The sequence below is a fragment of the Macaca mulatta genome, chromosome 10 (genome assembly GCF_049350105.2).
Source record: "Macaca mulatta isolate MMU2019108-1 chromosome 10, T2T-MMU8v2.0, whole genome shotgun sequence".
Lineage (NCBI taxonomy): Eukaryota > Metazoa > Chordata > Mammalia > Primates > Cercopithecidae > Macaca > Macaca mulatta.
The window spans coordinates 58589424-58616669 of NC_133415.1; the positions used below are offsets into that span (position 1 = coordinate 58589424).

General features: G+C 45.1%; 1 protein-coding gene and 1 pseudogene across 42 annotated transcripts in view; one reads left to right on the plus strand and one right to left on the minus strand.

Moving 5' to 3' along the window:
* The window catches only part of NINL (ninein like), a 136312-nt gene that overhangs the window by 46806 nt on the left and 62260 nt on the right, over positions 1-27246 (plus strand). For 23 of the 41 annotated variants that reach the window (XM_077951052.1, XM_015149635.3, XM_077951082.1 and 20 more), the window contains one exon: positions 19521-19711. In XM_077951052.1, the coding sequence (XP_077807178.1) occupies positions 19532-19711 (180 nt within the window). In that variant the 5' untranslated portion in view covers positions 19521-19531. Of the gene's footprint in view, positions 1-1594; positions 2491-19520; positions 19712-27246 lie in introns of those variants that run through there. The other 18 variants (XR_013399701.1, XM_077951049.1, XM_077951064.1 and 15 more) reach the window with 2 other exon arrangements.
* Positions 15905-16516, minus strand: LOC706366 (mitochondrial import receptor subunit TOM6 homolog pseudogene; annotated as a pseudogene). The gene has a single exon (XR_001447657.3). The product of XR_001447657.3 is annotated as a mitochondrial import receptor subunit TOM6 homolog pseudogene (transcript).

Consider the following 27246-nt stretch of genomic DNA (forward strand, 5'->3'; position numbering starts at 1 on the left):
GCTGGTCGCAAACTCCTGACCTCAAGTGATCCGCCCGCCTTGGCTTTCCAAAGTGCTGGGACCACAGGTGTGAGCCACCGCACCCCTTTGCTCATTTTTGAATTGAGTTTTTGTTGTTGACTTGTAGTGTTTTTTACTCTGGATATTAATTCTTTATCAGGTATTTTCTATTGCATAGATTCTCTCTCTTCTTAAGAGACAAGGTCTTGCTATTCGCCTGGGCTGGACTTGAAGCACCTGGGCTCAAGCAATTCTACTGCCTCAGCCTCCCAAGTAGCTGGTACTACAGGCACGCACCACTGTGTGTCCATCTGTGTTTTCTCTCTTAATAGTGTCTTTAAAAAGTGTTTTTTGGCCAGGCGCGGTGGCTCACACCTGTAATCCCAGCACTTTGGAAGCCCAAGGCAGGTGGATCACTTGAGGTCAGGAGTCTGAGATGAGCCTCACTAACATGGTGAAACCCTGTCTGTACTAAAAACAAAATACAAAATTAGCTGGGTGTGGTGGCACACACCTGTAATCCCAGCTACTGAGGAGGCTGAGGCAGGAGAATCGCTTGAACTTGGGAAGCAGAGGTTGCAGTGAGCTGAGATTGTGCAGTTGCACTCCAGCCTGGGCAACAAGAGCAAAACTCCATCTCAAAAAAAAAAAAAAAAAAAAGGCCGGGCGCGGTGGCTCAAGCCTGTAATCCCAGCACTTTGGGAGGCCGAGGCGGGCGGATCACAAGGTCAGGAGATCGAGACCACAGTGAAACCCCGTCTCTACTAAAAATACAAAAAATTAGCCGGGCGCGGTGGCGGGCGCCTATAGTCCCAGCTACTCAGGAGGCTGAGGCAGGAGAATGGCGGGAACCCGGGAGGCGGAGCTTGCAGTGAGCCGAGATCGCGCCACTGCACTCCAGCCTGGGCAACAGCGTGAGACTCCGTCTCAAAAAAAAAAAAAAAGTTTTTTTGGCTGCGCGCGCTGGCTCATGCCTGTTACCCCAGCACTTTGGGAGGCCAAGGCAAAAGGATTGCTGGAACCCAGGAGTTCGAGAGCAGCCTAAGCAATATAAATGAGACCCCCATGTCAACAAAAAAAATTAAAAAAAAAAAAAATAGCCAGGAGTGGTGGTGTACATCTGTACTCCCAGCTACTCAGGAGCCTGAGGTGGGAGGATCACTTGAACCCTGGAGGTTGAGGATACAGTGAAACATGATTGTGCTGCTGCACTCCAACCTGGGCCATAGGCAAGATTCTATCTCAAAAATAGAAAAGTATTTTTAATTATTATGGACACATAATAGTTATGCATATTTATGAGGTACATGTGATGTTTCGATATAGGCATATGATGTATAATAGTCTAATCAAGGTATTTGGAGTATCTGTTCTCTTGATAATATCTTTTGATGCACAAAATTTTTAATTTTGATGAATTTAATTTATCTGATTTTATTTTTCCTGTTGTTACCTGTGCTTTTGGTGCCATCCAGAAATGCTTGCCAAATCCAGTGTCCTGAATCTTTTCTCCTATGTTTTCTTCTAAGAGTTTTATAGTTTTAGCCTTTACCTTTTTGTTTAACCCATTTTTATTTATTGTTTATTTTTTTAGATGGAGTTTCGCTCTTATCACGCAGGCTAGAGTGCAGTGGTGCGATCTCAGTTCACTGCAAGCTCTGCCTTCTGGGTTCAAGTGATTATCCTGCCTCAGCCTCCCGAGTAGCTGGGATTACAGGTGCCTGCCACCAGGCCCGGCTAATTTTTGTATGTTTAGTAGAGACAGGGTTTTGCCATGTTGGGCAGCCTGGTCTTGAACTCCTGATCTGAGGTGATCCACCTGCCTCGGCCTCCCAAAGTGCTGGGATTACAGGCGTGAGCCACCGCACCTGGCCTAATTTTTATATATGATGTAAGGTAAGAGTCCAGCTTCATTCTTTCCATTACTACAGTGTTTTGATTACTCTGTGGCCTTGTAGTGAGCTCCAGAACTGGAAAGTTTGAGTGCTCCAACTTGGTTCTTCTTTTTCAAGATTGTTTTGGCTATTGGGGGTCACTCAATATTTTATATAAATTCGAAGATGGGCTTTTTCATTTCTCCAAAATGTGACTTCGGGATTTTGTTGAGGATTGCATTGAATTTGTTTGAAAGTATTTTATTCCTTTTGATGCTATTATGAATGGAGTTGTTTTCCTAATTTCCTTTTCAGGTTGTTCATTGCTGGTATATAGAATTGCAACTGATTTTTTGTTTGTTTGTTTGTTTTTGAGACACAGTCTTACTCTGTTGCTGTGGCTGGAGTGCAGTGGGGTAGTCTTCGCTCACTGCAGTCTCTGCCTCCTGGGCTCAAGTGATCCACCTGTTACTGGTAGAGGGTGTTGACTCCAAGTTGTCCAGCTTCTTGGCATTTTGAACAAAGAATTGGACAAAACACCCAGAAAAGCAAAGAAAGAATGAAGCCATGAAAGAGCCAAAGCAAGGATTTATTGAAAACGAAAGTACACTCCACGGTGTGTGGTGGGAGCGGGCTGAGCAGCACCTCAAGGGCCTGCATACAGAATATCCTGTCCAAAATCCTCCAACTAGAGGTTTGCCATTGGCCACTTCATGCTCACCTCATGGAAATGAAGTGGTGGCCTGCAGTTGGTTGCTTTCAGCATCAATCAGAGGCTGAAATGGAATTACAAATGTTACACTCTTGTGCAACATCTGATTGGTTGCATTTTGCAGCCAATCAGAGGCTAAGGTAAAGTTACAAAGTTGCAAAAGAGGACTCCACCCACAATCAGTCTGATTGGTTGCCGACAGACAATTTCCCATCTACCACGCAGAAAAGGTTGGGGGTTTGCAAAGGGAGTAGCCTTTGGTCCTTTTGTTACTTAGGCATGGAAAGTTAGAGTTTTCCTTTCAATTTAGTTGGGCATGAAACAGCCATAGGTTCCCTCCCCCAGACCCTATTCTGCCTCACTCCTACCTCAGTCTCCTGAGTAACTGGAACTACCGGCACAGAGCACCACGCCCCCACGCCCGGCTAAGTAAAAGTTTTGTATATTTTGTAGAAATGGGGTTTCGCCATGTTGCCCAGGCTAGTCTGGATCTCCAGAGGGCAAGCTGTCTGTGTGTCTTAGCCTCCCAAAGTGCTGGGATTACAGGCATGAGCCACCACACCCGGCTGCAACTGATTTTTAAGTGCTCATTTTGTATCCTGCAATTTTGCTGAATTCACTTATTGTTTCTAACAGGCAGGTGGGTATTTGGGGGGGGGGGTGTCTGTGTAATCTTTAGGATTTTCTACAGCCATATTTCTTTTTCTTTTTTTCTTTCTTTTTGTTTTTTGAAGACAGAGTCTTGCTCTGTTGCCCAGGCTGGAGTGCAATGGCGTGATCATGGCTCACTGCAGCCTCCACCTCCCGGGTTCAAGCAATTCTCCTCTCCTCTTCTCTCTGCCTCGGCCTCCTGAGTAACTGGGATTACAGGCAAGTAGTGCCTGCCACTACCCCTGGCTAACTTTTGTATTTTTAGTAGCGGGGGGGGGGTGTTTCACCATGTTGACCAGGTTGGTCTTGAACTCCTGACCTCAAGTGATCTGCCTGCCTCAGCCTCCAGAAGTGCTGGGATTACAGGCTTGAGCCACCATGCCTGGGCATTTTTTTTTTTTTTTTTTTTTTTTTTTTTTTTTAGTGAAAGCAAGTTTATTAGAGAAGTGAAGAAACAAAAGAATGGCAATTCCGTAGAGCAGCTCCGAGGGCTGCTGGTTGGCTGCTTTCAGAATTCTCTATTTACCTTTAGGGTTTGACCATATGGCTATAGTGAGTCTCAATGTGGGTCTCTTTAAGACTATTCTTTTTGGGTTTCTTACCTTTTGGATCAAAATATGCATGTCTTTCATCAGATTTGAGAAGTTTTGGGCCATTTTTTCTGTGAATGTTTTTTTCTGCCCCATTCTAGTCTCCTCTGATGTGTATGATTGTTCACTTGACCTTTAGACTGTGTTCATTTTTCTTCATTCTTTTTCTTCATTCTTCAAATTGTATAATCTCTTTTGTGTGCAGTGACTGAAGTTTTTGTTCTTCACAGTCAGCCAGTGACCTGACAAAATTTATTCCTTCCCAAAAGGTACTCCCATCCCTTTGTATCTTCTGATAGATGCTTTTGAGGGAAGCTTCTGCAGACCAGGAAGGCTGAATGCAAGGCAAGGTCTGCTTCATTCCCTAAAGGAACCACTAGACCAACCAAAACCCTGAACCCATGCTTTGGAGGACAGGGTCCCCACTGCCCACTCTGGCACCAGCCGGATATCCCAGGAGTGCAGGCTGCTGTCCTCCAGCTCTAGGGCAGCAGGAACAGGGGCTGAGGAACAGGGTTGGTAGCAGGCCCGTAAGGATCTGAAATGATTCCAGAGTTTTGAAATAGTTGATTGAAGTTGCTCAGTTTCTGTGGGAAACTCAGTTCTGTGGGAGTGTCTGACCCCCTAGAGCTTCCCGCTCCCCTATTGTGCACAATGTCACTCCTCCCAGTGTTTTTGATCATACATAGATGATTCTGGTCTTATTACAGCTATTATAGTGGTAGCTGCAAATGTACTCTTCTTGTTCTCTCATTTCTTCTATTTCTGTTATTGGCTATTTCCAGTAAAAAAGAGGAACTGTTGCTTTCTTTACAGTAGATTTATGTTAGAAGTTGATATTGATGCTGAGAATAAAGTTTCCTATTTTTGTAATGATATATATAGAGAGAGCTCATTTTATATACATAGAAGTGTTTGTGGATAATCTCATGTCTATAACTAATTGTATGGGTATTTTGTAATTATATGGATACACATATAAATTTGCTATAGTCCTAGCATGAATATAAGTATGTATGGATATAAAAGTCTTTACATATATTGACATACAGTAGGAACTTACAGGATTAGCTGTATATGATTATTTATCTTGGAAGCTATAAATGCCCACCCAGCTTGTAGATGGTTAGAAACGTGTACAGTCCCAGACACAGTTGCCTGTTTAATGGGGCATGGTAACATTTATTCAGTACTTGCCATCTATTAGGCACAGGTCTCAGTACCTAACATGTTAGCATGCTTAGCATTAGCTCTTTTAATGCTCATAATGTCCTAATCGGGTTGTTCAGATCAGGAAACTGAGGTTCAGGGAAGTGAAGTAACGTGTCCAAGGCCACAGAGCTAGAAAGTGGCAGAACCCACATTAACACCAGAGACTTTGACAGCACAGTCTGGCATTGATAGGTACTGAGATGTCTTTTTTTTAGGAGACCATAGAAAGATAGGTGTTCTAGGACAGTTTTAACATTTGGTATCTTTGTAGTTTTTAGTCTGAAAATCTACTTTGTAGGGAAAGTAAGTATTATACTGATTAACACTTAAATGAGGTATAAGCTTATTTTTATATTTTTGGGACTGGAACAATAAAAAAGCTTCTTAAACCTTATTTGATTTTTTTTTAAAAAAAGGGATAGCCTTTCAAACTCGATTGTTGAGATATTTCAGGCCCGTGCCTGCAAAACGAATAAATAGCAAAAATTTTGAAAAATTAGCAAAAACCATGAAAACAGTTAAAGCAGAAGTTAATCCTAATAGCTCAGAACTGCCGGAGTGTGAAGCTTGATTCCTGCTGGCAAGGCCGTTTGAAGTAGCACTGAGGTCCGCTCAGCTGGAAGGTAGGCGCCAGCTTCAGTGTTTTATTGGGGTTATAACATCTTTCCAGATAAAAAAGGAGCACCCTCAAAGGGCTGCCTCAGCCCTGTTCTTTCTGGGTGAGCGGGATTTACAGAGAGCCTTGTTGGGAATGGCTTCTTGTTACAGACACTCTGGGTCCCTAGGTGATCGGCACACCTAGGCTGCCTCCGAGTGGTCATGAATCCCTTCTCTGCCCTTAATGCCCAGTGGATTCTGGGGGGCATAGCTTAAATTTGCTCGTCACTGTGCATAAATTAACTTAATTAAATGCAAACCAACACCTTGCTCCTCCGGCCTCCAGAGGGCTGCACGGTCCTGCAGAGCGATGGCCACATCATCTGTCTTTGGGGCAGTGTCCAGTTTGTTGGGGGACAGGCTTTTCGCCTCTGGATGAAAACAGGATTTTCTTTCACTTGCTGGCAAAGTTTATGTTTGTATCTTAAATTAAGCTTTATAGCATTAGGATTATTGAGAGCCTACTCATTCCAGCTTCCAAAAATGAAACTAAGAGAAACTGTGTTGCTTTTTAGCAATTTTGTAGTCAGCTGCTGAATGCTGGCCAGGTTTTCCAGTGATTTTGATATGCAAACATTTTATGCACATGTGGAATACTGAGTATTAATAATTCAGTTTGCATGAAGAAGAAACTGAAGAGGCCTCTGAACTGCCCAGGTAAACAGTGTGTATTATTATAGTGAGCTGCTTGTTGTGAGACTGCACTGAGGCGCCTGCGTAGGCCTGGGAGCCCCCCGGGAACCCGCAGGGGTGTGCAGTGGTAGTGCTGAACGAATGTCTTGGTCCTGAGAGTTCAGGGAAAGCTCCCTGTTTCTTTCCTCCTCTCCGTGGTCTGTGGAAGGATGATAGAGAAGGGGTGTCCTTGCCTCTGCCCTCATGCAGAGGCTTTAGGAAGTCTAAACAGAGGGCTGTGGGTGGGCGGCTCACGCGCTGTGGCCTCCCTGGGGAGAGTTAGGGCGGCTGTCTTTCTCCCGTCAGTGTTCTGTCATTTGCATTGGTTGTATTTCCAAGTAGGGAGGGAGGGGAAGGCTGATTTGCAGCAAGGCACCCCTGGAAATAGGGTTTGAGCAGCATGAGGCTCGGATTCTGGGCACCTGTATGTACGTGAGATGGTAGTTCTGGTGTCCCTGGTGGCAGTATTACAGCGTGTAGTGAGTAAGCAGCAGTCTCTGTATGGAGCGCCTGGCCCTTTCAGTCATCACCCCCTTAGTAGCAGGTTTTTAGTCCACCCTGTAGACCATGAGGCCGCAAGTGGCAGGAGCTGGGACTTGCCCAGAGCTGAGCTGCCTGCCTTGGCCATGCAGGGGCCCTGCGGCCTCTCAGCAAGGTGTGGGCCAGGTTGCTGTTTTTCTGTGGCTATGGAATCAGCATTGCCAACGTCTGTCTATCCAGGGTTGTCTGCATGGGTCAGGAAGATCCCACTGCTATGAACCCTGTCATGTGACCTTGGCCTTTCTCCGTTGACCCTGGCAGCAGGAGCATGGCTGTTTGCTGACTCCTTACCCCTGCTGTCCCAGCTGATTCCATGAGTGTGCACACAGCTGTGCTGTAGGGAAATCGGACACTGGATTCTGGGCATCAGCACTGCTAGGGCTAGCTGACCCCAGTCCTGCCCATGTTAGTGTACGTTTTGGTAACATTTATCAAGTGCCTGCCGGTCACTAAGGGCAACACTCATGTCATTTGATCAAACACTGCAGGTCAGTGGGCAGGGCCTCTCCAGCAGCAGCTGACAGCCCAAGAGCCCTGGCTGGCAAGTGTCTTCTGCTGCCACCCTGAAGCCCAGCTCTGTTCTCCCTAACCCTGTGTTCCCCAGCCCTGTGCTCCCAAGTTCTGTGCTTCCCTACCCCTGCGCTCCCCAGTTCTGTGCTCTCCCCAGTTCTGTGCTGCCCACCCCTATGCTCCCCAGTTCTGTGCTCCCCAGCCCCACCCATCATTGTGACCTTGGGCCCAGGCCGTGTCCATGCCTGGAAGCAGAGGCCATGCCATGGTTGGCCAGCCACACATGGCAGCCTAGGACCATGTCTGCCCTGGCTGTGCCCCTGAGGGCTGCCCACCGTCTATACCAGGTCCAGGGCGTCAAAGGATTCCTTACCCAGAGGAAGCTGGGGTGAGCTGAGAGAACTCTGGAAAGCAAATGTGGGTGTAATTTATGTTGTGGGGGAAGAAAGAAAATATATCACGCAGTATTTTTATAGGACCTGGCAGACTCCTTCCTTCCATGGTGGTCCACTGTCCAGGAGCGAGGCCTTTTCATAGGACCACAGGCCACAGCAGAGGTAGGGGAGCCCACCCCTCTCAGCCCCTGCTTTCCGAGGAAGAAGCTGGACAGAAACAGAGCTCCCCTCGCCTGGCGACCACAGGAGTCCCCTCTCAGGACAGGGCCAGAGGTGCACAGTCCACGCCCATGCCTCCCTGCCCTTCATTCGGCGACACATGTTCATCTTCCAGTGGCATTGCGGGGTTGGGATGGGCCAGGGGCGGCCACCAGCATCTCACGCCGAGGTGTCTTTCACCCAGATAAGCCACGCTCCAACCCCAGGGAAGTCCCCAGCCTGGGCGGGGCACCGTGTTGGTCCCATGAATGCTGCTGGGGCGGGTAGAGGCTGGGTCCCTGAGAAAGGGGGAGGGAGAGAGACCAAGCGGCAAGCATGCGAGTATAGATGTGCAATTAACGTGACGTGCATTTCGACTCTTGTCAGGATCCCCGTTAATGGTGGCCTGTGGTGCCACCGTGGGCCTGAAGGAGACAGTGTCCTGAGGTAGCTGCGCCCCACACAATGGGACGGTGAAGGCACAAAGCTCGTTTCTGGGTTCCTCCTCCCCAGAACCACCCTCCACCGGCAGCAGCCCAGGGCTGTCCCTCCAGGGGGCCTCCCAGTGACGGGCCCCTGTCCCCTGCAGAGGGTGGTGCTACCTGACAGCCACGCTGCTGTGCATGTGCGGTGCTGCATCTGTGAAGTTCAGTGTTTACTCCGGTATTCTGTACTCTGTTTTACTTTTGTGTGTGGGGAGGACTGGCTCCATAATGAACCTCACGCCTCCCCAGGAGCACTGCTGTGTTGTATATGCAGAGCCAGCAGGTGCGCGGCTCTTTGACGTCAATTTTTGTTTCGTCAAATAACATACTCACATGGCTTAAAAATGAAAACATTCAGGCCAGGTGTGGTGACTCACACCTGTAATCCCAGCCCTCTGGGAGGCCAAGGTAGAAGGATCACTTGAGCCCAGGAGTTTGAGACCAGCCCGGGTAACATAGGGAGGCCCCATCTGTACAGAAAAATTTAAAAGTAGCTGGGCAGGGTGGTTCGCACCTGTAGTCCCAGCTACTTGGGGGCTGAGGTGAGAGGATCGCTTGAGCCCAGGAGGTTGAGGCTGCAGTGAGCTGTGATCAACACCACCGCACCACAGCCGACACGAGGGAGACTCTGTTTCAAAAACAAAGAAAGGCAGAAAGTTTAAAAAAGTGTATGTTGACATCAGCTACCCTGCTCTGTTGCCTTCATCTCTCCATGTGTCTCCTTAGAGGCAACCACGTTTCAGTCTTAGACATTTCTCCTGATACTCATGTCCATACCCTAACTATACTGTTTTATGGCATACAGAGTATGGACACGGTAATTGAACCTCTTTCTGCTGTTATTTCTTATACTCTTTAGGCTCCCCAGTGGCCACTGTGCATTTTTGCTGTTGTCACTGCATAACATTGTCCACTGCAGAACCCACAGGTTGGCCGTGATTATACTTCTACTCTTTTGCTAGGTTTGGCTTTATAGAGGCTGATGTTGTCTGGGATTTTACTGGCTTATCGTTTTGTTTTTTTTTTTTTTTTGAAGACAGTCTCACTCTATTGCCCAGCCTGGACCATGCAGTGGCATGATCTCAGCTTACTGCAACCTCCGCCCCCCAGGCTCAAGCGATTCTCTTGCCTCAGCCTCCTGAGTAGCTGGGATTTCAGGCGCCCGCCACCATACCTAGCTAATTTTTGTATTTTTTGTATTTTTGTAGAGACAGGATGTCACCATATTGGCCAGGCTGGTCTCGAACTCCTGACCTCAAGTGATCTGCCTGCCTGGGCCTCCCAAAGTGCTGTGTTTATAGGCGTGAGCCACTGCACCTGGCCCTGGCTCGCTTTTTAATGAACTTATTCTTATTTTTTCCAAAAGCTCCATCGGCCCTGTCAAAAGCCTATCCCTATTTTTCCCAAATGCTCAGTGGGCAGTACACAGCAATCTGTTTGGGGTCGGTCACCTCCCATCCCTGGCCTGGCTGAGCTCCTACACCAAAGCCTCCCATCTTGGATGGAGCCCAGATCGTGAGCCTTTGTCTTCGACTTTCTTGGTTCACCCCTTGTTTTGCTGAAGTGTGTGCTCAGCGTGGATTTTATAGCCTCTTGGGTAGATGGAAAGTCATCCACTACCCTGAGCACGTGGAAGGCCCTGGGTTGGCTCTGAGCTTTCAGCCTTGCTGCTGCGGGCATGGTGCTGTTCTGATCCCTGCTGCTGTGATGTGGGGCTGCTCCTTCTCTCTGGACATCTGTCGGGCTCACTCGTTAGTTTGCTCTGAGGTTCACGAGGGTGTGCTTGGCGCAGGTGCTTTTCATTTGTTGTCTCAAGCGGAACGACTTTTCCATCTCTGTGCTGGGAAAAGTGTTGTATTATTCTAATCACTTCCCCTTTGCTTTCCCTTGGCTCCCTTTTCTGGGCTTTCTGAGGATGTGTAGAGCTTTGGGATTGATTATTTTGCGGGAGAGGGAGGCAAGGAGAAAATCCAGATAGAAGTGCTACAGGAGAACAGAGTTGAGCAGTTTCAGAAAGCAGGCCACCATATTTTGAACATTTTTCTTTCTTTCTTTTTAAAAAATATATTTTACTTAAATTTAATGGTGGTAAAAAACACAACATGAAGTTTACCCTCTTAACCGTTGTTAAGTGTACAGTTCTGTAATGTTAACTAGATTCGCTTAGGTTTGTAACAGATCTGTAGAACTTCTCCCTCACCCCAGTTTATAAAGGTATAACTGACAAATAAAAATGGCATGTATTTATGGTGTACAAAATGATGTTTTGATACATGTATACGTTATAAAATTGTTAAATCTAGCTAATTAACGTATCTGTCCCCTCTCATACTTAATACTTTTTGTGGTGACATTTAAGATCTACTCTCGTAGCAATTTTCGAGTATAAAATGTTATTATTAACTATAGTCACCACGTTAATAAGATCGCCAGAACTTACTCATGTCTTACCCGAAACTTTGCACCCCTACCCAACACCTCCACATCCCCCGACACCAGCCCCTGGTCACTCCTGTTCACTCTTAGCTTCTCTGCAGCCAGCTGCTCTAGAGTCCACATCTGAGTAAGGTCTGTGGTGTTTGTCTCTCTGTGCCAGCTTTATTTCACTTGGCATTAATGTCCTCTAGGTGCATCCATGTTGTTGCAAATGACAAGATTTTCCTCCTTTTTGAGGTGTAATAATATTCCATTGTACACAGAAGTACAGTGAGTCTTTTGTATCTATGGGTTCCACATCTGTGGATTTAACTAACCATGAATAACAAATGTAGTAAGGCCTGTGACGGTTGCCTCCATACTGAACATGTAGAGGCTTTTTGTTTTCTTGTCATTGTTCCCTAAACAATATGGTATAACAACTACTTACACAGCATTTACTTTGTCTTAAGTATTATATGTAATCTAGAGGCGATTTAATGTATACAGGAGGATATGCATAGGTTATAGGCAAATACTACGTAATTTTAGAGAGGGACTTGAGCATCTATGATTTTGGTTTCCATGAGGGGTCCTGGAACCGCCCCCTGTGGATATTGAGGGATGACTGTATGTATGGTCACACACCACGTAACAATGTTTCAGTCAGCAGTGGACTGTATATACAGTGGTGGTCTCATAAGATTATAATACTGTAGTTCTGTACCTTTTCTGTGTTTAGATATGTTTAGATTAGCATTGTGTTACAGTTGCCTCCAGTATTCAGTACACGAACCTGCTTGTAGCCTAGGTTTGTGGTAGGCCATGCCTACCACACTCTGTGATGTTTGCACAACAACGAAATCACCTAACAACACATTTTCAGAACTTATCGCCATTGTTAAGTGATACATGACTGTATCTCTTTGAGATGCTGTTTTGAATTCTTTTGGTTATTGTCACAGTTGAGCGGCAACTATCTGGGGTTGGCAGCGCAGGGGTAAGAAGAATTTACCAAGAAAGGCAGAGAGAAAATAGAAAAATACCGTACAGGTAGGTAAGGTATTTTTACCTACCTGTAAGAAGGGCGGAAAGAAAATAGAAAAATACGTTGCAAGGGAGCAACAGGCACAGCAGGAAGAGAGGAGCTGACTGCAAAGAGACAAAGCTTTGTTGGGGATTTTATGGAATAGTGTTTATGCTGCATGCTGAAGAGGGCTTTGTGCAGTACTGATAAGGCCAAGGTTGCAGTGAGCTAATGTGCAGGTGTCTGGTGAGAAGCTGGGCACAGGAGGACTGTGTATCCTGGGCCAGGAAGAAGGACAGACTTAGAGCTTACCTACTTTTCTTTTGGCTTCCCCTGCTCCCACCAGCCTGGCCCTGCAGTGCCTTCAAGTTTTCAAGTTTGGTGTAGTTCTCTTTGTGTATCTTTGCTTTTGTTGCCTGTGCTCTTACTGACAGATCTAAGAAATCACTGCCAAATCCAACATCATGAAGCTTTCTCTCTGTTTATAAAACTATTCCACTATTTTAGTTAAAACTATAAAAAGTTTTATAGCTTTAGGTCTTACATTTAGGTCTTTGATCCATTTTTGGTAAATTATACAAAAGGTAATTTTTGTATGTGGTAGAAGGGAAGGGTTAAACTGAGTTCTTTTGTTTGTGGATATCTATAGTTTTCCCTACGGCATTTATTGGAGAGACAGTCTTTTTACCGTTTTGTGGTCTTGACCCCCTTGTTGAAGATCGTTTGACGGTATGCATGGGGGTTGATTTCTGGGGTCTGTTTTCTGTTCCATGGGTCTATGCCTGCTTGTGCTAGGACCACACTGATTTGACTAATGTATGGAATCGATTTTGAATTTCCCTTTTTTTCTCTCTCATTTTTTATCTTTATTGTTTAGGTACACTTGATAGGAGCTTTCCTTGTCTTCTGATCCTGCTGTTGATGTCTGTTTTGCCACTGTAACATGTCAGTGTCCAGGAAACCTCCCTTGGTATCGGATCGTTCTTTTTGCCCAGCAGTCTTGTTTCCTGGCTGAAGTGACTTTCCTCTCTCCTTCTGTGGGTAGTGCAGTTTCTGTGAGTGTGCGCGTGTGTGTGTTGGGCTCAGCCCCTTCATTATTCTCCTCTCCCACATCCTCCCTGCCTCACCGGCTCCAGACTCCAGGGAGTGGAGTGTGTGTGTGAACGCTGGAATTCTGAGCCCCACCTTCAGGCTGCTCCACTGCTTCTGAGACCCTCCACAGTTCCGCGGGGTTCATGGCTTGTCTGCTGTCTTGTCGCCTGGGCTGTGTTCTGGGGCTCTTGGATCCCAGGGCAGCCCCTTGAAGCGGCCAGCCCCTTTGCAGCGGGGTTCCATGTGGCTGAGCCAGGCCGCTTTCCAGGTGAATGCAGTCTTCTGTGGAGCCTTGGGGTTTTTCTAAGCTTTCCTGGCCAGGGTTTCCAACTGCCTCATTTGCTAAAGTTGGTCATGGGGTATTTGAGAGACTACAGAAAGACGCTTCGGCCCTCTTCCTGGGGTGAGGGGAGGACAAGTTCTATTGGGTGTATGCGAATACAGACAGTACCTCCTCGTTTCCTTTATTTTGAAAATGTTGGCTGGATGTTGTCTTGGATGGGGATTAGGCCATGTGCTGGTGAATTGTCACAGAAAGGTCTTCGACTGGCTTGTAGACCTGCTGTGTCTGACTCACCTGCTTGCCCACACCTGACTCACCAGTAGGTGAAGCACCTGCTCTCTGGGCAGAGTCTGAGACGCAGGAGTGAGGGAGAAGAGAGGAGAGGGGCGGCTCTGAATGCTCAGTAACTCAGCCATGGGCTTGAGAAGGCTCGGTGCAGTCTTGAGAAGGGGCAGGGGCTGCCTGTACTTCCCTGCTCACATGGGGATGGTGGGGCAGAGCTGCAGGTCCCCTTGGGGGCTGGCTGGTCAGATGGGTGGGCTTGCCCTACTGCCTGTGCCATGAGCCCGCGAAGACAGGGCCAGAGGGGACCGCTCTTTCCCACGCGCCGGCCCTGCTGGCCAGCCCTCCTGTGGATGCCTAACTCGTAGTCATATGGGAATTGAAGCTCCTTCCCTCTTCTGGAAATCCCAGCCCAGCCTCAGAAACGTGAATCTGGGGCTCTGAGAGGAAGGGAAGTGGTGTGGCTGGGGCCTCCTGAGAGCCCCACACATGGAAGGGACCGGCGGGCCCAGCTGCTGTAGGTGGCGGGGAAGGAGCTCATTCTCCAGCCTTGCTGCCCCTGCAGTCCCAGCCGTGGCAGGCTCTTTCCTTTTTTGTGCCTCTCTTAGTTCCACAGAGGGTTTGCAGTGTCATGGGCCAGGCCTGGCCACACAGAGAGCTGTCCTTCTAGGGGCAGCCAAGGCTCTGCATGCCCCAATTTGAGACTTTCCCCATCTTGTTTAGAAAGGGAAAGATGCCCATGAGAAAGAACTTTGAGTCCCCATTTGGTGCCTTCTCCTGTGTAGTACAAATAGCTGTGGTATAGGGAGAGCTGAGAGCCAAGGCCAGGCACCCCCGACTGGCTTAGGTGCAGGACTTGCCCACAGCCAGGAGATGAAGAGATCCCTTTTTTACCCTCTGACGTTGGGAAAACAGCCCAGCCGCATGTTTCCTCCAAGCCTCGCTGTTTGGGAAGCACTCCTGGACCTTCCCAAAGGCATGGCTTGTGGGGCATGGTCAGGAGGAAACAGTGGTTGGTTCACGCCTTTCAGAGCTCACAAAGAGGAAGGAGCAGGGGTGTTTGATGCAGGAGGTTTTGTCTTCTCCCCTGCCCCTCAGATTACATATGCCCATACAAGCAGGAGGTGATGTAAGAGAAAACCCTGGATTCACCCGTCTCTCTGAGAATACTTAGTTAGATACATCATGTTACAGCCCTGCACACAAGAGCGCGTTGTATTTTTTTAAATGGGGGAGACAGGGAACGATCTCTCAGTGCAAGTTTCAGAACAAGTTGGAAAATAATGTATTCAGTGTTATACTTATTATACATAAGTATGTATATACATGTGTGTCTGTGTGTTATGTACATGCGTGTGCCTCACCGCCCATCTGTTCTAGAGGCTTAGAAATGATCTCAAAGCCTGTGTTCCAAGCAGTGATTCTTCTGGGAAGCAGGGAGGGTAGAGGGACAGGCTTATTTTGTTTTCTTTATTTCATATACTTTAAATGGTTGAATTGGTTACAACTAAACATAAAATAGAAAAAAAGTGGAGGAATTTTCAAAACAGTTTTTTTCATGATTCTTGGAGACACAGGAAAGGGCTGGAAATTGGGCCCTGGTGGGCTGAGTGAACCCTGGAGGCATCCTGCTCACCTCCGCCTGGGGTCCTTCCACCAGCCACTCTGCCCTCTCTCCCCGTTCCCTGCCTTTCACTTTCTGGATTTTACCACTTGTCTGTCTGTTTCATTTCTTTCTTTTTCTTTCTTTTTTTTTTTGAGACAAGGTCTGGCTCTGTTGCTGAGGCTGGAGTGCAGTGGCACTATCACAGCTCACTGCAGCCTCTACTTCCTGGCCTCTAGGTGATCCTCCTACCTAAGTCTCCCAAGTAGCTGGGACTACAGGCATGCACCACTATGCCCGGCTAGTTCTATTTTTTGTAGAGACGGGGTCTCACCATGTTGCCCAGGCTGTTTGCTTTCCGATTTATCGTTTATGGTTTTCTGTCCATTTTCTTTGTTACCATCTCAAAACAGTCTGAAAGAGGAGGCAGATGTTCACAGTTCACTCCTCTTCGCCCTGTCTGAACTTCTGTGTACTCCTGTCTGAGAAGGGTTGAGTAATTTGATTAGCAAATAGGGCAGGCCGTTGCAGATGCTGAGCAGATTATCATTTTCACCTGCACGCCGTCTGAGACTATGAACCGGTTTGTTCATTCTCAGTGTAGATACTGACTGTTTTTACAGCTTATCAACAGGTGTTTAATTAAAAGGTCAGCTGTGTTCACTTTCTACAATCAATTTAATGTCACCGTGAAGATTCTAATTAATTTTTTTTTTTTTTGCCTTTGTGTGCGGTATTTATTTCAAATGTTTGTTAAAACAGCACTGTTATTTCTCAGGACAAGAGCAAAGATCACCCCCTGCAGAAGCTTGGGAACTATGTACAGAACTTTATAGAACAGAGGCCATACTTTAGCTTAAGCCTGTCTGCTGACCAGAGAATGGAATTCTGCGTGGACTCAAGGAACAAAAGGAAACTAGGCAGGGAGAGGGAAGAAAAGTGCCCATCTGAATCAAACTTCAGCTGCCATCAGGGCACATCTTGTGGTGGTCACAGATTGTAGGCTGTTTTTTGGAAGATTCGGGTTCAGCACAGGATTCCATTTGTCTACTTGGCTACACCCCTGGCTGAGGTGCCATGAGGTCAGTGTCACTCAAGTTCCTGGCCAGCCAAACTCCCGCAGCAAAGAGTCCCAAATTTAGTATCAAGTTCCTCCGGAAGTCATTCCTATCTGTGGCAAAGCGGTAGACGCCCCGAAGCCAATCTCCCACGTTGTCCGGTATTTCGGGAGTTTCATTAGCCGAGCCAGCAGCGCTCACCGGGACCCCGCTGGAAGCCATAGTAGGAACCTTCGCATGGGCCGCGGTGGAGGAACCGTATTAATTAATTTTTAAGAGACAGGATCTTGCTCTGTCACCCAGGCTAGAGTGCAGTGGTGTGATCATGGCTCACTGCAGCCTTGAATCCTGGGCTCAAATTATCCTCCTGCCTCAGCCTTCTGAGAAGCTGAGACTACAGGCTCACACCACCGTACCTGCCCAACGTTAATTTTTATATCATTGATTATATTATTTTCCTGAGTAAGATGAGGAGCATGCACATTTTCCACTGGGGAGCTGATCTGAACAGATTTTCAACTCCTCATACATTCTTCTTCTGACTCCGACCTCCCTACTCCATGTGGATGATGGCGAGTAAATGCCACCCACCACATTAAAGTGACATCTATATAGAACTGGCATTTACTGTGCTGTGCCTTACTGGAAAGGGATGTTGCTTCATTGTGTCATGTTTACGAATTACTTGATTATGAATGAGTTTGATTGACTTTTCATCTTGTTGTTTCCTTATATTTTCTGTTTTTTAGAATTGTTCCTTAGTTGTTGTGCCTACCTTATAGGCTGAACCGTGTGAAATTGCCATTTTTGTGGGTCAGAATGATGGCCTAATATTGGTGGTTTTATGTGGTTTATCTTAATGTCTTTAGGGCCTTAATGTTTTTTATGTTTTAGTAACATTTTCTAGTTACTAACGTGTTCTACTTGTTCTAAAATTTTTGAGAGATATAAAAATATACAACATAGGAAATATAAATGTGTAATACCATTAAAGCATTTCTTATTTTTATTTATTTATTTTTTGAGATGGCGTCTCGCTCTGTTGCCCAGGCTGGAGTGCAGTGGTGTGATCTTGGCTCACTGCAAGCTCCGCCTCCTGGGTTCACACCATTCTCCTGCCTCAGCCTCCTGAGTAGCTGGGACTACAGGCGCCTGCCACCACACCCAGCTAATTTTTTTTTGTATTTTTAGTAGAGACGGGGTTTCACCATGTTGGCCGGGATGGTCTCGATCTCCTGACCTCGTGATCCACCTGCCTCAGCCTCCCAAAGTGCTGGGATTACAGACGTGAGCTACCGCGCCCGGGCCAGTGAAAGCATTTCTTACCATTTTGGTGTATTTGTTTCTTTTTTCCCCTTTTTTAAAATATATTTTCCTCCTGAAAGTTGCAGAAACTTCTTGGTAGAATTGTTATAAGGCATAAATGGATTATTATATGTAAAGTGACCAGTAAGTGTATTAGTTATTATTATAAAGTTTTTATTCTTCTACACTGCCCATGCTATTAAATATTTTTCAGAAATGTGATTTTCGGCTGGGTGCAGTGGCTTACACTTTGTAATCCCAGCACTTTGGGAGGCCACAGCAAGGGATCACTTGAGTCCAGGAGTTTGAGACCAGCCTGGGTAACATAGTGAGACTCCCATCTTGGTAAAAAAAAATTTAAATAAATTAGCTGGGCAGGGTGGTATGCATCCATAGTCCCAGCTACTTGAGAGGCTGAGGCAAAAGGATCTCTTGGGCCCAGGAGTTCAAGGTTACAGTGAGCTATGATTGTACCACTGCACTCCAGGCTTGGGTGACAGAGTGAGACCCTGTCTCTAAACAATCAAAAATAAATAAAATGTGAATTTCAAGACTGTTTAATATTCTGTCATATAAATACACAATAATTTGACAAACTATTCTTCTGTTGGATATTTTAGGTTATTTTCTTTCCTGTTCTTATATAAATAATATTCTGATGAACTCACATTTTTGTCTGTAGCTCTGTTTTCTTAAATATAAGGAATTTCATGTAAGTGAGACACTCGGACAGTTAATATTTTAAGTATTCTTCATATACAGACAAAGTACCCCCCAGAAATGTTTGCCCATTCCTTCCTCCAGCAGTGGGCGAGATCCCTGCTTACAATAGGCATCCAGGATTTTTAGTCTTGATAATTTGACAGTTACAAATAGCATATCTCGGTTTTAATTTGAGCATTTTTAGATGGTTATTAATTATATATATTTCTTTTGTGATTTATTAACATCCTCTGTATATTTTTATTAGAGTTTCCTTTTTTTCCTTATTGTAAGCACTTTTATTTAGTACAATTTAGTAAAATGTTTACTGCCTTTTTACTACAAGAAAGAAAACCTTGTAAGGAAAAAAACTACATTTGTACATGTATACAGAAAAATTAATCTGGGCTGCATGTGGTGGCTCACACCTGTAATCCCAGCACTTTGGGAGGCCAAGGCAGGTGACACTTGAGGTCAAGAGTTCAAGACCAACCTGTCCAACATGGTGACACCTCGTCTTTGGTAAAAATACAAAAATTAGCCAGGAGTGGTGGCATGTACCTGTAGTCCCAGCTACTTGTGAGGCTGTGGCAGGAGAACCTCTTCAACCCAGGAGGCAGAGGTTGCAGTGAGCTGAGATTGTGCCACTGCACTCCAGCCTGGGCAATAGAGCAACACCCTGTCTCCCCTCCACAAAAAAATTAGATTGTATGCTGGTCAAAATATTAATAGTAGTGTTTTTATATGGTAGTGGAACTTTTGATGGTTTTAGTTTTCTTTATACTACATATCTCTACTTTCTAATTATTCTGTAATAGTTTCCTTTTTGAGAGAGGGTTTCCCTCTGCTGCCCAGGCTGGAGAACAGTGGCACTGTCACAGTCCACCGCACCCTTGAACTCCTGGGTTCAAGCAGTCCTCCCGCCTTTGTCTCCCAAAGTGTTGGGATTACAAGCGTGAGTCACCATACCTGGCCTAATGGATATTTTTCATACAACAAAGAAATTCTAGTTCCTGTGACTGACGACTGAAGGACTATTTATCCTCACTCCCTGTTAACCTGCTCTGGCCTCTCCTGCAAGGGTGGAGCTCAGTCCTCCCACTGTGCTTGGCCCTGCAAGGGTCCCTGGTGCCTTCCCCACATGCCAGCTCCTACCCCTGCCTGGACCACGTAGCTCGGCACTCACCAGCAGTGTGGGAATGGGAGAGGAGGCGGGAAAGTGTCCTGATGTTTTCTTCTTCCCTTGCACACTGCCAGCTTGCTATGGGATGGATGAAGAAGAGAACCACTATGTCTCGCAGCTCAGGGAAGTCTATAGCAGCTGTGACACCACAGGGACCGGCTTTCTGGACCGCCAGGAGCTGACCCAGCTCTGCCTTAAGCTTCACCTGGAGCAGCAGCTGCCTGTCCTACTGCAGACGCTTCTCGGAAACGACCATTTCGCCAGGGTGAGTGTCGGACTTCATTGTCATAAAGGAAAGCACAGGGGTCTGTAGTTGGCTTCTGTGGGCATTTGGTAAGTATCAGCTGAATAAGGATACAAGTGTCAAAGGAAAGTTATTAGCAAACGGAACAGTGTCCTAGTTTTTCCCTCTATGGAAATTCTACATTGTAGAAAGTGGTTCTTAAGATTACTTGTTTTTAATGTGGTAACTTCCAGAGGTTTGGTTTTGTTTTTCCAGAAAGATATTTTAGTGGTTTGTCACAGGGGCAGAATGGTGAAGGGGTTTGATATGGGCCAGTGGTGTGTGGCTCACAAAGACCACATGGGTTGGGCCTGCTGTAATCACACTGGTAATCAGAGAGAGTGTCACAGTCTCTTGAAGGCAGATTGTCTTATACAATTTCACAGTTTGAAGTGCATCTAGGAGTTGGACAAAACAATTGCAAGCTGCTGTTGAAAGAACGAAGGATACCCATGTCCAAAAGTATCCCATAATTTCATCTAGGCCAGATGGAAAATGTGAAATTGGAGGGTTCTTTTCTATCAGAAGGTCAAGATCATCTAGAATGGGGATCTTGGTCCTAGACTGCAGCCTGCTTTCATGATCAAAACGCTAAAAAGCACCTCCCCATTCCTACTTCTTAAACGTGTCTGGATGTTAGTGCTAACAGCAGTGCCTTATCTTGTTGGTCATCTTAACTTTGAAGGAATAATATTTTTTCGACAAGACTCAGTATTTTCTTTTTGTTTGTTTTTTTGAGACAGTCTCACTTTGTCATCCAGGCTGGAGTGTAGTGGAGCCATCTCGGCTCACTGCAGCCTTCACCTCCCAGGCTCCAGCGATCCTCCTGCCTCAATCCCCCAAGTAGCTGGGACCACAGGCCTGCGCCACCACACCTGGCTAATTTTTATATTTTTTTGTAGAGATGGGGTTTTGCCATGCTACATAGGCTGGTCTCAAACACCTGAGCTCTATAGAGATCCACCTGCCTTGGCCTTCCAAAGTGCTATGATTACAAGTGTGAGCCACCACACCCGCCAGTACGTTTATTTTGAATGGGGGAAAAAAAAAACCAGCCAGTAAATTTTCCTGAAATGGCCCTTGGACCAAAACAAATGAAGAAAAGAACCACTCACTGCTGGCCTAGTAGAGAGTCCGGGTGAATCCGACCTCTTGTGAGTTCCTCAAAGAAGCCTCACCTGCCCTGTCAGCAGGCCACTGTGCCTCCCTCATAGGGAGCTCTCCTCAGGCAAATTCATGTCCTTTCTCTGACTTCGTTTTCTATTCCTGCCTTTTAAAATGCGCTGAAGAAGGCAAATGTGTTATTGATAGATAATGATCTAGCCTCTCTTGGTATCACCTGGAAGTGTGTTTGGGAGCTAGATGAGCAAAAGGCACACTGGTGAAAAATCAGCGCTCTGGTTATTTAAGTAATACAGACAGGTGGTCCAGTTTTTATATATATATTTTTTTTAATTTGAGTCTGTGTCTTGCTGAATTGATATTTTTGAAAAATCAAGAATTTGGAAATCAAACTTTGGAAAATTCAAAACCAAAAGAGTAACTTTTGGGTCCACGTTCAGGTTGCAGGCTCTGCTGATTGAATAAGCCATGTCCTTCCCAAGGCTTTCTTCATTTTATATTTATAGGAATGATACAAGACAGAAACATCCAATTATGATAGAATAACCATGATTAGTATTAGAGCATCAGCAAGGAGAAAAATTCGCTTGGGTTATGTGAGATTTCTGACTTGAACCCGGTCACACACGTCCTGAAAAGCGGCTCATCTGAGACGGAATTTCCTTCAGGAGGCTTGAGGCTTCTCATATGTTTGTGAAGAGGGGATGAGAAGAAAGTTGGGTACCACAGCGGTGACAGGAGCCGGGCCCTTTCTGACACAGCTCCCCCTGGGACAGCCATGCATGTCCAGCCATTGTCCGTCTGTCTGTCCCAGCTCCATCCCCTCCTACAGCCATAATTTTCTGTTCCCAGAAAGCAAGTCAGATGTTAGATAAATTAAGAAGTAACTTTGTTTGCACTAGTGCTCTTGACTGTGCTCTGACGTTATCTTTCTCTTCTCTCTGTAACATTTTGAGAGCACCCCGTCAGTGCTGCAGGTGCCTAGCGCTCACCTCTCCCTGCCTGTCCCTTGATCCTATCTCCTCGGAGATGGTTGGTCATGGTGGATAATTTTTCTTTTCAGGCTCTGCTTGCTTCTCTGCTTCGTCCCACAGACAGGGCAGAGCTCCCACAGCCCCTGTAGGTGGAACATCATACAGAGATTTAAGGGAAGCGGTATTAAGCCAGAAATATCCATATAGGTGTCCCCACTTTTCTACAAGAAACCCAATGGTCGAGATTTCAGGTAGTCTCAGAGAAAACCAACATAAACTCTTTATCCAGGAGAATTGATTGGCTTTTCGGTTCAAATACTACATATCCAGGTCAAGTGCAGTGGCTCACGCCTGTCGTCGCAGCACTTTGGGAGGCCAAGGCAGGCGGATCACGAGTTCGGGAGTTGGAGACCAGCCTGACCAATGTGGTGAAACCCCATGTCTACTGAAAATACAAAATTAGCTGGGCATGGTGGCGCACACCTGTAATCCCAGCTACTCAGGAGGCTGAGGCAGGAGAATCGCTTGAACCCGGGAGGTGGAGGTTGCGGTGAACCAGGATCACGCCATTGTACTCCAGCCTGGGCGACAGAGCAAGACTCCATCTCAAAAAGCAAACAAACAAACCAATACTACATATCCAGTCCTTGTAGTAATTAACATATACGATATTATATAAATGTTACTGATACAGGAATCTCATAAAAATGAAACAGGCCAGGTGCAGTGGCTCACACATGTAATCCCAGCACTTTGGGAGGCCAACGTGAGAGGATTGCCTAAGTCTAGGAGTTCAAGATTAGCTTGGGCAACAGAGTGAGACCTCGTCTCTACAGAAAAGTCTTAAAGGTAGCTGGGTGTGGTGGCACGCACCTGTAATTCCAGCGACTGTGAGTCTGAGCTGGGAGGATTGCTTGAGCCCAGGAGTTTGAGGCTGTAGTGAGGTGTGATTGTGTCACTGCACTCCAGCCTGGGCAGCAGCATGAGACCCTGTCTCATATATATATATATGTATATATATAATGTCTCATATATATATATATATATATATATATATATATTCAGAGAAAAAAAAAGATGGTCATATCTGTATTGAACAGGTACAAACCTTTTTCTTCTCACTATTTCCTAAACAATGCAGCCTAACAGCTAATTACATAGTATTTACATTGTACTGGCTATTGTAAGTAATCTAGAGCTAATTTAAAATATACAGGAAGATGTGCGTAGGTTATATGCAAATACTACCTTTTATATAAGGGACTTGAGCATCTGTGGAGTTTGGTATCTGCCAAGGGTCCTGGAACCAATCCCCCAGGGATACTGAGGGACAATTGTAATTTGAAGATGAAAGTACCTCTAGATCACACATTCCAGCCCCTTTACTTTGTGGCGAATGAGTCTGAGATCATGCGGAGATGGGATGGTGTATCTTGTTGATAAAATACTTGAATATATGGGGTTGCTGCTCGCCTTTTGTGAACTGTAAAGAATGACATAAGAAAACAAACAAGTGTGGTCAAGATGGTGTCAGACTGAAGTGACACCAGACTGGGCCATCTGATCCCCCTGCTCTTTGATGGATGGAAGAAAGTCAGCTGGTAATTATTACTAACAACACAAAAGAATCTGTGATTAGAACGAGCAAAATTGCAATTTCATTATTTGTCTAGTATTTGACAGCTATTTTTGGGGGACTTCCTATGTGCTAGGCAACACCAGATGCTAGGGATGCAAGGAGGAAAGACCCACAGTTTCTATCTTCCTGTGAAATGACATGCATTCAAGGGATGCATTCTGGCATTCATTCAGACAGGAAAAGTTTGGAAACAGCTTTTTCAGTATGGGATCGTTTACATAATCCTGGTAGCTCCATTTGTTGAAATCTTTTGCAGCCCTGAAAAAAGGAAGAAGTAGTTCAGATGTTCTGATAGTGGCAAGTGAGCTAACTCAGGCCGAGCTTTCAAGGAGGACTACTAGAAAAACTGAACAAAATAATAAAAACAAATATTTTGAAAACAGTAAAGTGCAAATAAATCAGTGAGAAATTGCCAGTCAAAAAATCTGTGATAGGCTGGGCATGGTGGCTCAGGTCTATAATCCCAGTACTTTGGCAGGCCAAGGCAGGAGAATCACTTGAGCTCAGGAGTTCAAGACCAGTCTGGCCAACATGGCCAGACTTTGTCTCTACTAAAAATAAAAAACAATTAGCTGGGGGGCGGGGTGGTACACACATGTAGACCCGGCTACTCAGGAGGCCAAGGTGGAAGATCACTTGAGCTTGGGAGACTGAGGCTGCAGTGAGCTATGATCGTGCCCATTGCCCTCCAGCTTGGTGATAGAGTGAGATCTTGTCTCAGAGACAAACAAAAAAAAAAGTGTAGTAAATTAAGTACCCAGAGAGGTAAGGTTAGCACACAAAAGCCCATTTTCCTTGAGAATATTTTGTGATTTTAAGTAAGCAACTGAGAAATTGATCTGTGGCTTTGAGGACCTCAAAGGGCCCCAGAAACATATGTCAAAACCTGGACTCATTTAAGGTAGAAACCCAGGGTTGGCAAACCAACCCCGAATTTAAGGAAGAATCCTGAAGGGTAAGACCTGTATGGTAAAGATGAATTGCAGTCAGTCATTATACTGCTTTGTGGTCTGATCTTATATCCCTCAGTACACTAGATAATCTCAAATCCTGCACTTAGATTACTGGCACTGCATGGATAGGCACCTAGCCAAAGCAAACAATAAAAGTGCCATCATCCCAAATCTGAAATTATTCCTAAATAATAGCCAAATACAATGACCAGCATACGGTAAAGGATAACTAGGCAAAGAAACAAGACAGGATGAGCAAGAACCAGCAGAAACAACTGACAATGGAAACAGACCCACAAAAATGTGAGATATTAGAATTGTTGGACACAAAATATAAAACAACTATGGTTACTATATTAGAGATTTTTTTAAAGCTTAAAAAATATCTATAAGAACTCTAAAAAGTGAAGTAACAAATCTGAACAATGAACCAAATAAAATGTCTAGAATTGAAAAGTATAAGGCCGGGCGCGGTGGCTCAAGCCTGTAATCCCAGCACTTTGGGAGGCCGAGACGGGCGGATCACGAGGTCAGGAGATCGAGACCATCCTGGTGAACACGGTGAAACCCCGTCTCTACTAAAAAATACAAAAAAACTAGTCGGGCGAGGTGGCGGGCGCCTGTAGTCCCAGCTACTCGGGAGGCTGGGGCAGGAGAATGGCGTAAACCCGGGAGGCGGAGCTTGCAGTGAGCTGAGATCCGGCCACTGCACTCCAGCCTGGGCGACAGAGCCAGACTCTATCTCAAAAAAAAAAAAAAAGAAAAGTATGATCACCAAAATTTAAATAGAAGCATTTAAGAGCAGATTAGACACAGCTGAAGAAACCATTCATTAACTGGAGTCATCCAGAATGCAGCATGAAGATATAAAAAGAGGTGGTACAGATGGCGTGAGAAAGTCCAGCATCTCTTTAACTGGAGTCCCGGGAGGAAACAAGTGAATGCTGGAGGGGCATTATGTGAAGAAGTAATAGCTAAAACATTTTCAGGACAGATGAAACATACGTCTTGGGATTCCAAAAGCCTGTGAAATTCCAAGCAGGATAAAGAGACATCTATATCTGGCTTACTATGTGAAACTGAAGGAAAACAAAGCCAGAGAGAATATCTTAAAAACAGCCAGAAGTGGGTACACAGGATCTCTTTGCATTTTTCTTACAACCGCATATGGGTCTATAATGATCTCAAGATGAAAAGTTTAATAATTTTAAAAGGGAAGCTAGAGAAAAGACATATCCTAAAAGTGAGCCATAGTTAGATTGACCATTGCTTTCTCTAATGTAACAGTAGAAGTCAGAAGACTTCTGACTTCTGGAAAGATATCTCCAATATGCTAGAAGAAAATAACTGCCAACCTGAATTTCATACCGAGTAAAAATAACCTTTAAGAATAAAGGTGAAAGAATGCCTCTGTGAGAAGGAGAGTTCTGCTTAGCAGTGAAAGGATATAGAGGCAAAGACACCCAATAAATATTTGTTGAGTCTCTACTATATGCTACTAAAGTGAGCTCACATTTTAACTGGGGGGCAGAAAATAAGCAAATGCATGTATAATTTAATTCAGAGAGTAATACATGTGTGTCCCAGGCAGAGGTGTCTGCAAAGAAACAGCCACATTTTGCATTCAGTGGCAGCAACAGAGATGTGCTCATGCAAATTCTTGGCCAGATTGTGGAATCCTACTTGGACCTATGGCCCCAAACCTTCTTTTCCAACACTTAATGGTGATATTTTGACCAACCTAATAGCCCTTCTGTTGATTTCTTTCTGTGTGACTTTCACTGAAGCGTACCTACAGAAAAGAGCATGTTTCCAAGTGTACAAGGTCAGTGAATATTCCAAACTGAGTGCACCTTTGTAACCATCACACCCTTATCCCTCATCATGTCTTTTTGGTTCCTCTGCTACCAAAGGTTAACCACTGTCTGGACGCCAACACCATAGATTTTTTTTTTTTTTTGCCTGTTGCTGAATTTTATATAAATTCTATATTTTAATACAGCACATACTCAGTACATACTCTCTGACTTTTTTTTTCTTTTTTTTTTTTTTTTTTTGAGACAAGGTCTCACTTTGTCACCCAGGCGTGATCTTGGCTCACTGTAGCCTTGACCTCCTGGGCTCAAGCAATCCTCCTGCCTCAGCCCCCCAGATAGCTGGGTCTACAGGCACACGCCACCATGCCTGGCTAATTATTGTGTTTTTTTGTACAGATGAGGTTTCACTATGTTGCCCAGGCTGGTCTCCAACTCCTGAGCTCAAGCAATCACCCTGCCTCTGCCTCCCAAAGTGCTGGGATTACAGTGGGATTACAGGCATGAGCCGCCACACCCAGCCATTCTCTGGCTTCTTTACTCAATAGTATGTCTCTGAGATACATTCATGTTACTGTGTCTATTAGTGGTTTGTTCTTTTTCATTGTCATGTATTTCATTGTATGACTATGCCTGTATCAATTTGTTTATCCATTCTGTTTGAATGAACAGCAGAGTCATTTCCACTATTCTAAAAGGATAATTTATAAGTTATAAATGATTTCTTTGTTAAAAAAAGAATTAATGTAAAATAAAAACATGTTAGATAAAAAAATTGGCACTGGCATATTCAAGAAAAACAAAGATCTAAAGGATGTGTTTTAAATAGTTGGAAAATTATTCCAGATGGAAAGTCAGAAATGCAAGAAGAAAAAGAGAATAAGTATGTGGATAATTCTAAATGAACATTATATAAAACCAAAAATAGTATTTTGTGAGGGTTTAAAACATATAGAAATAAAATATGTGATAACAAAGACATTGAAGTCAGGAGTGTGGTAACTGGAGCTAATAT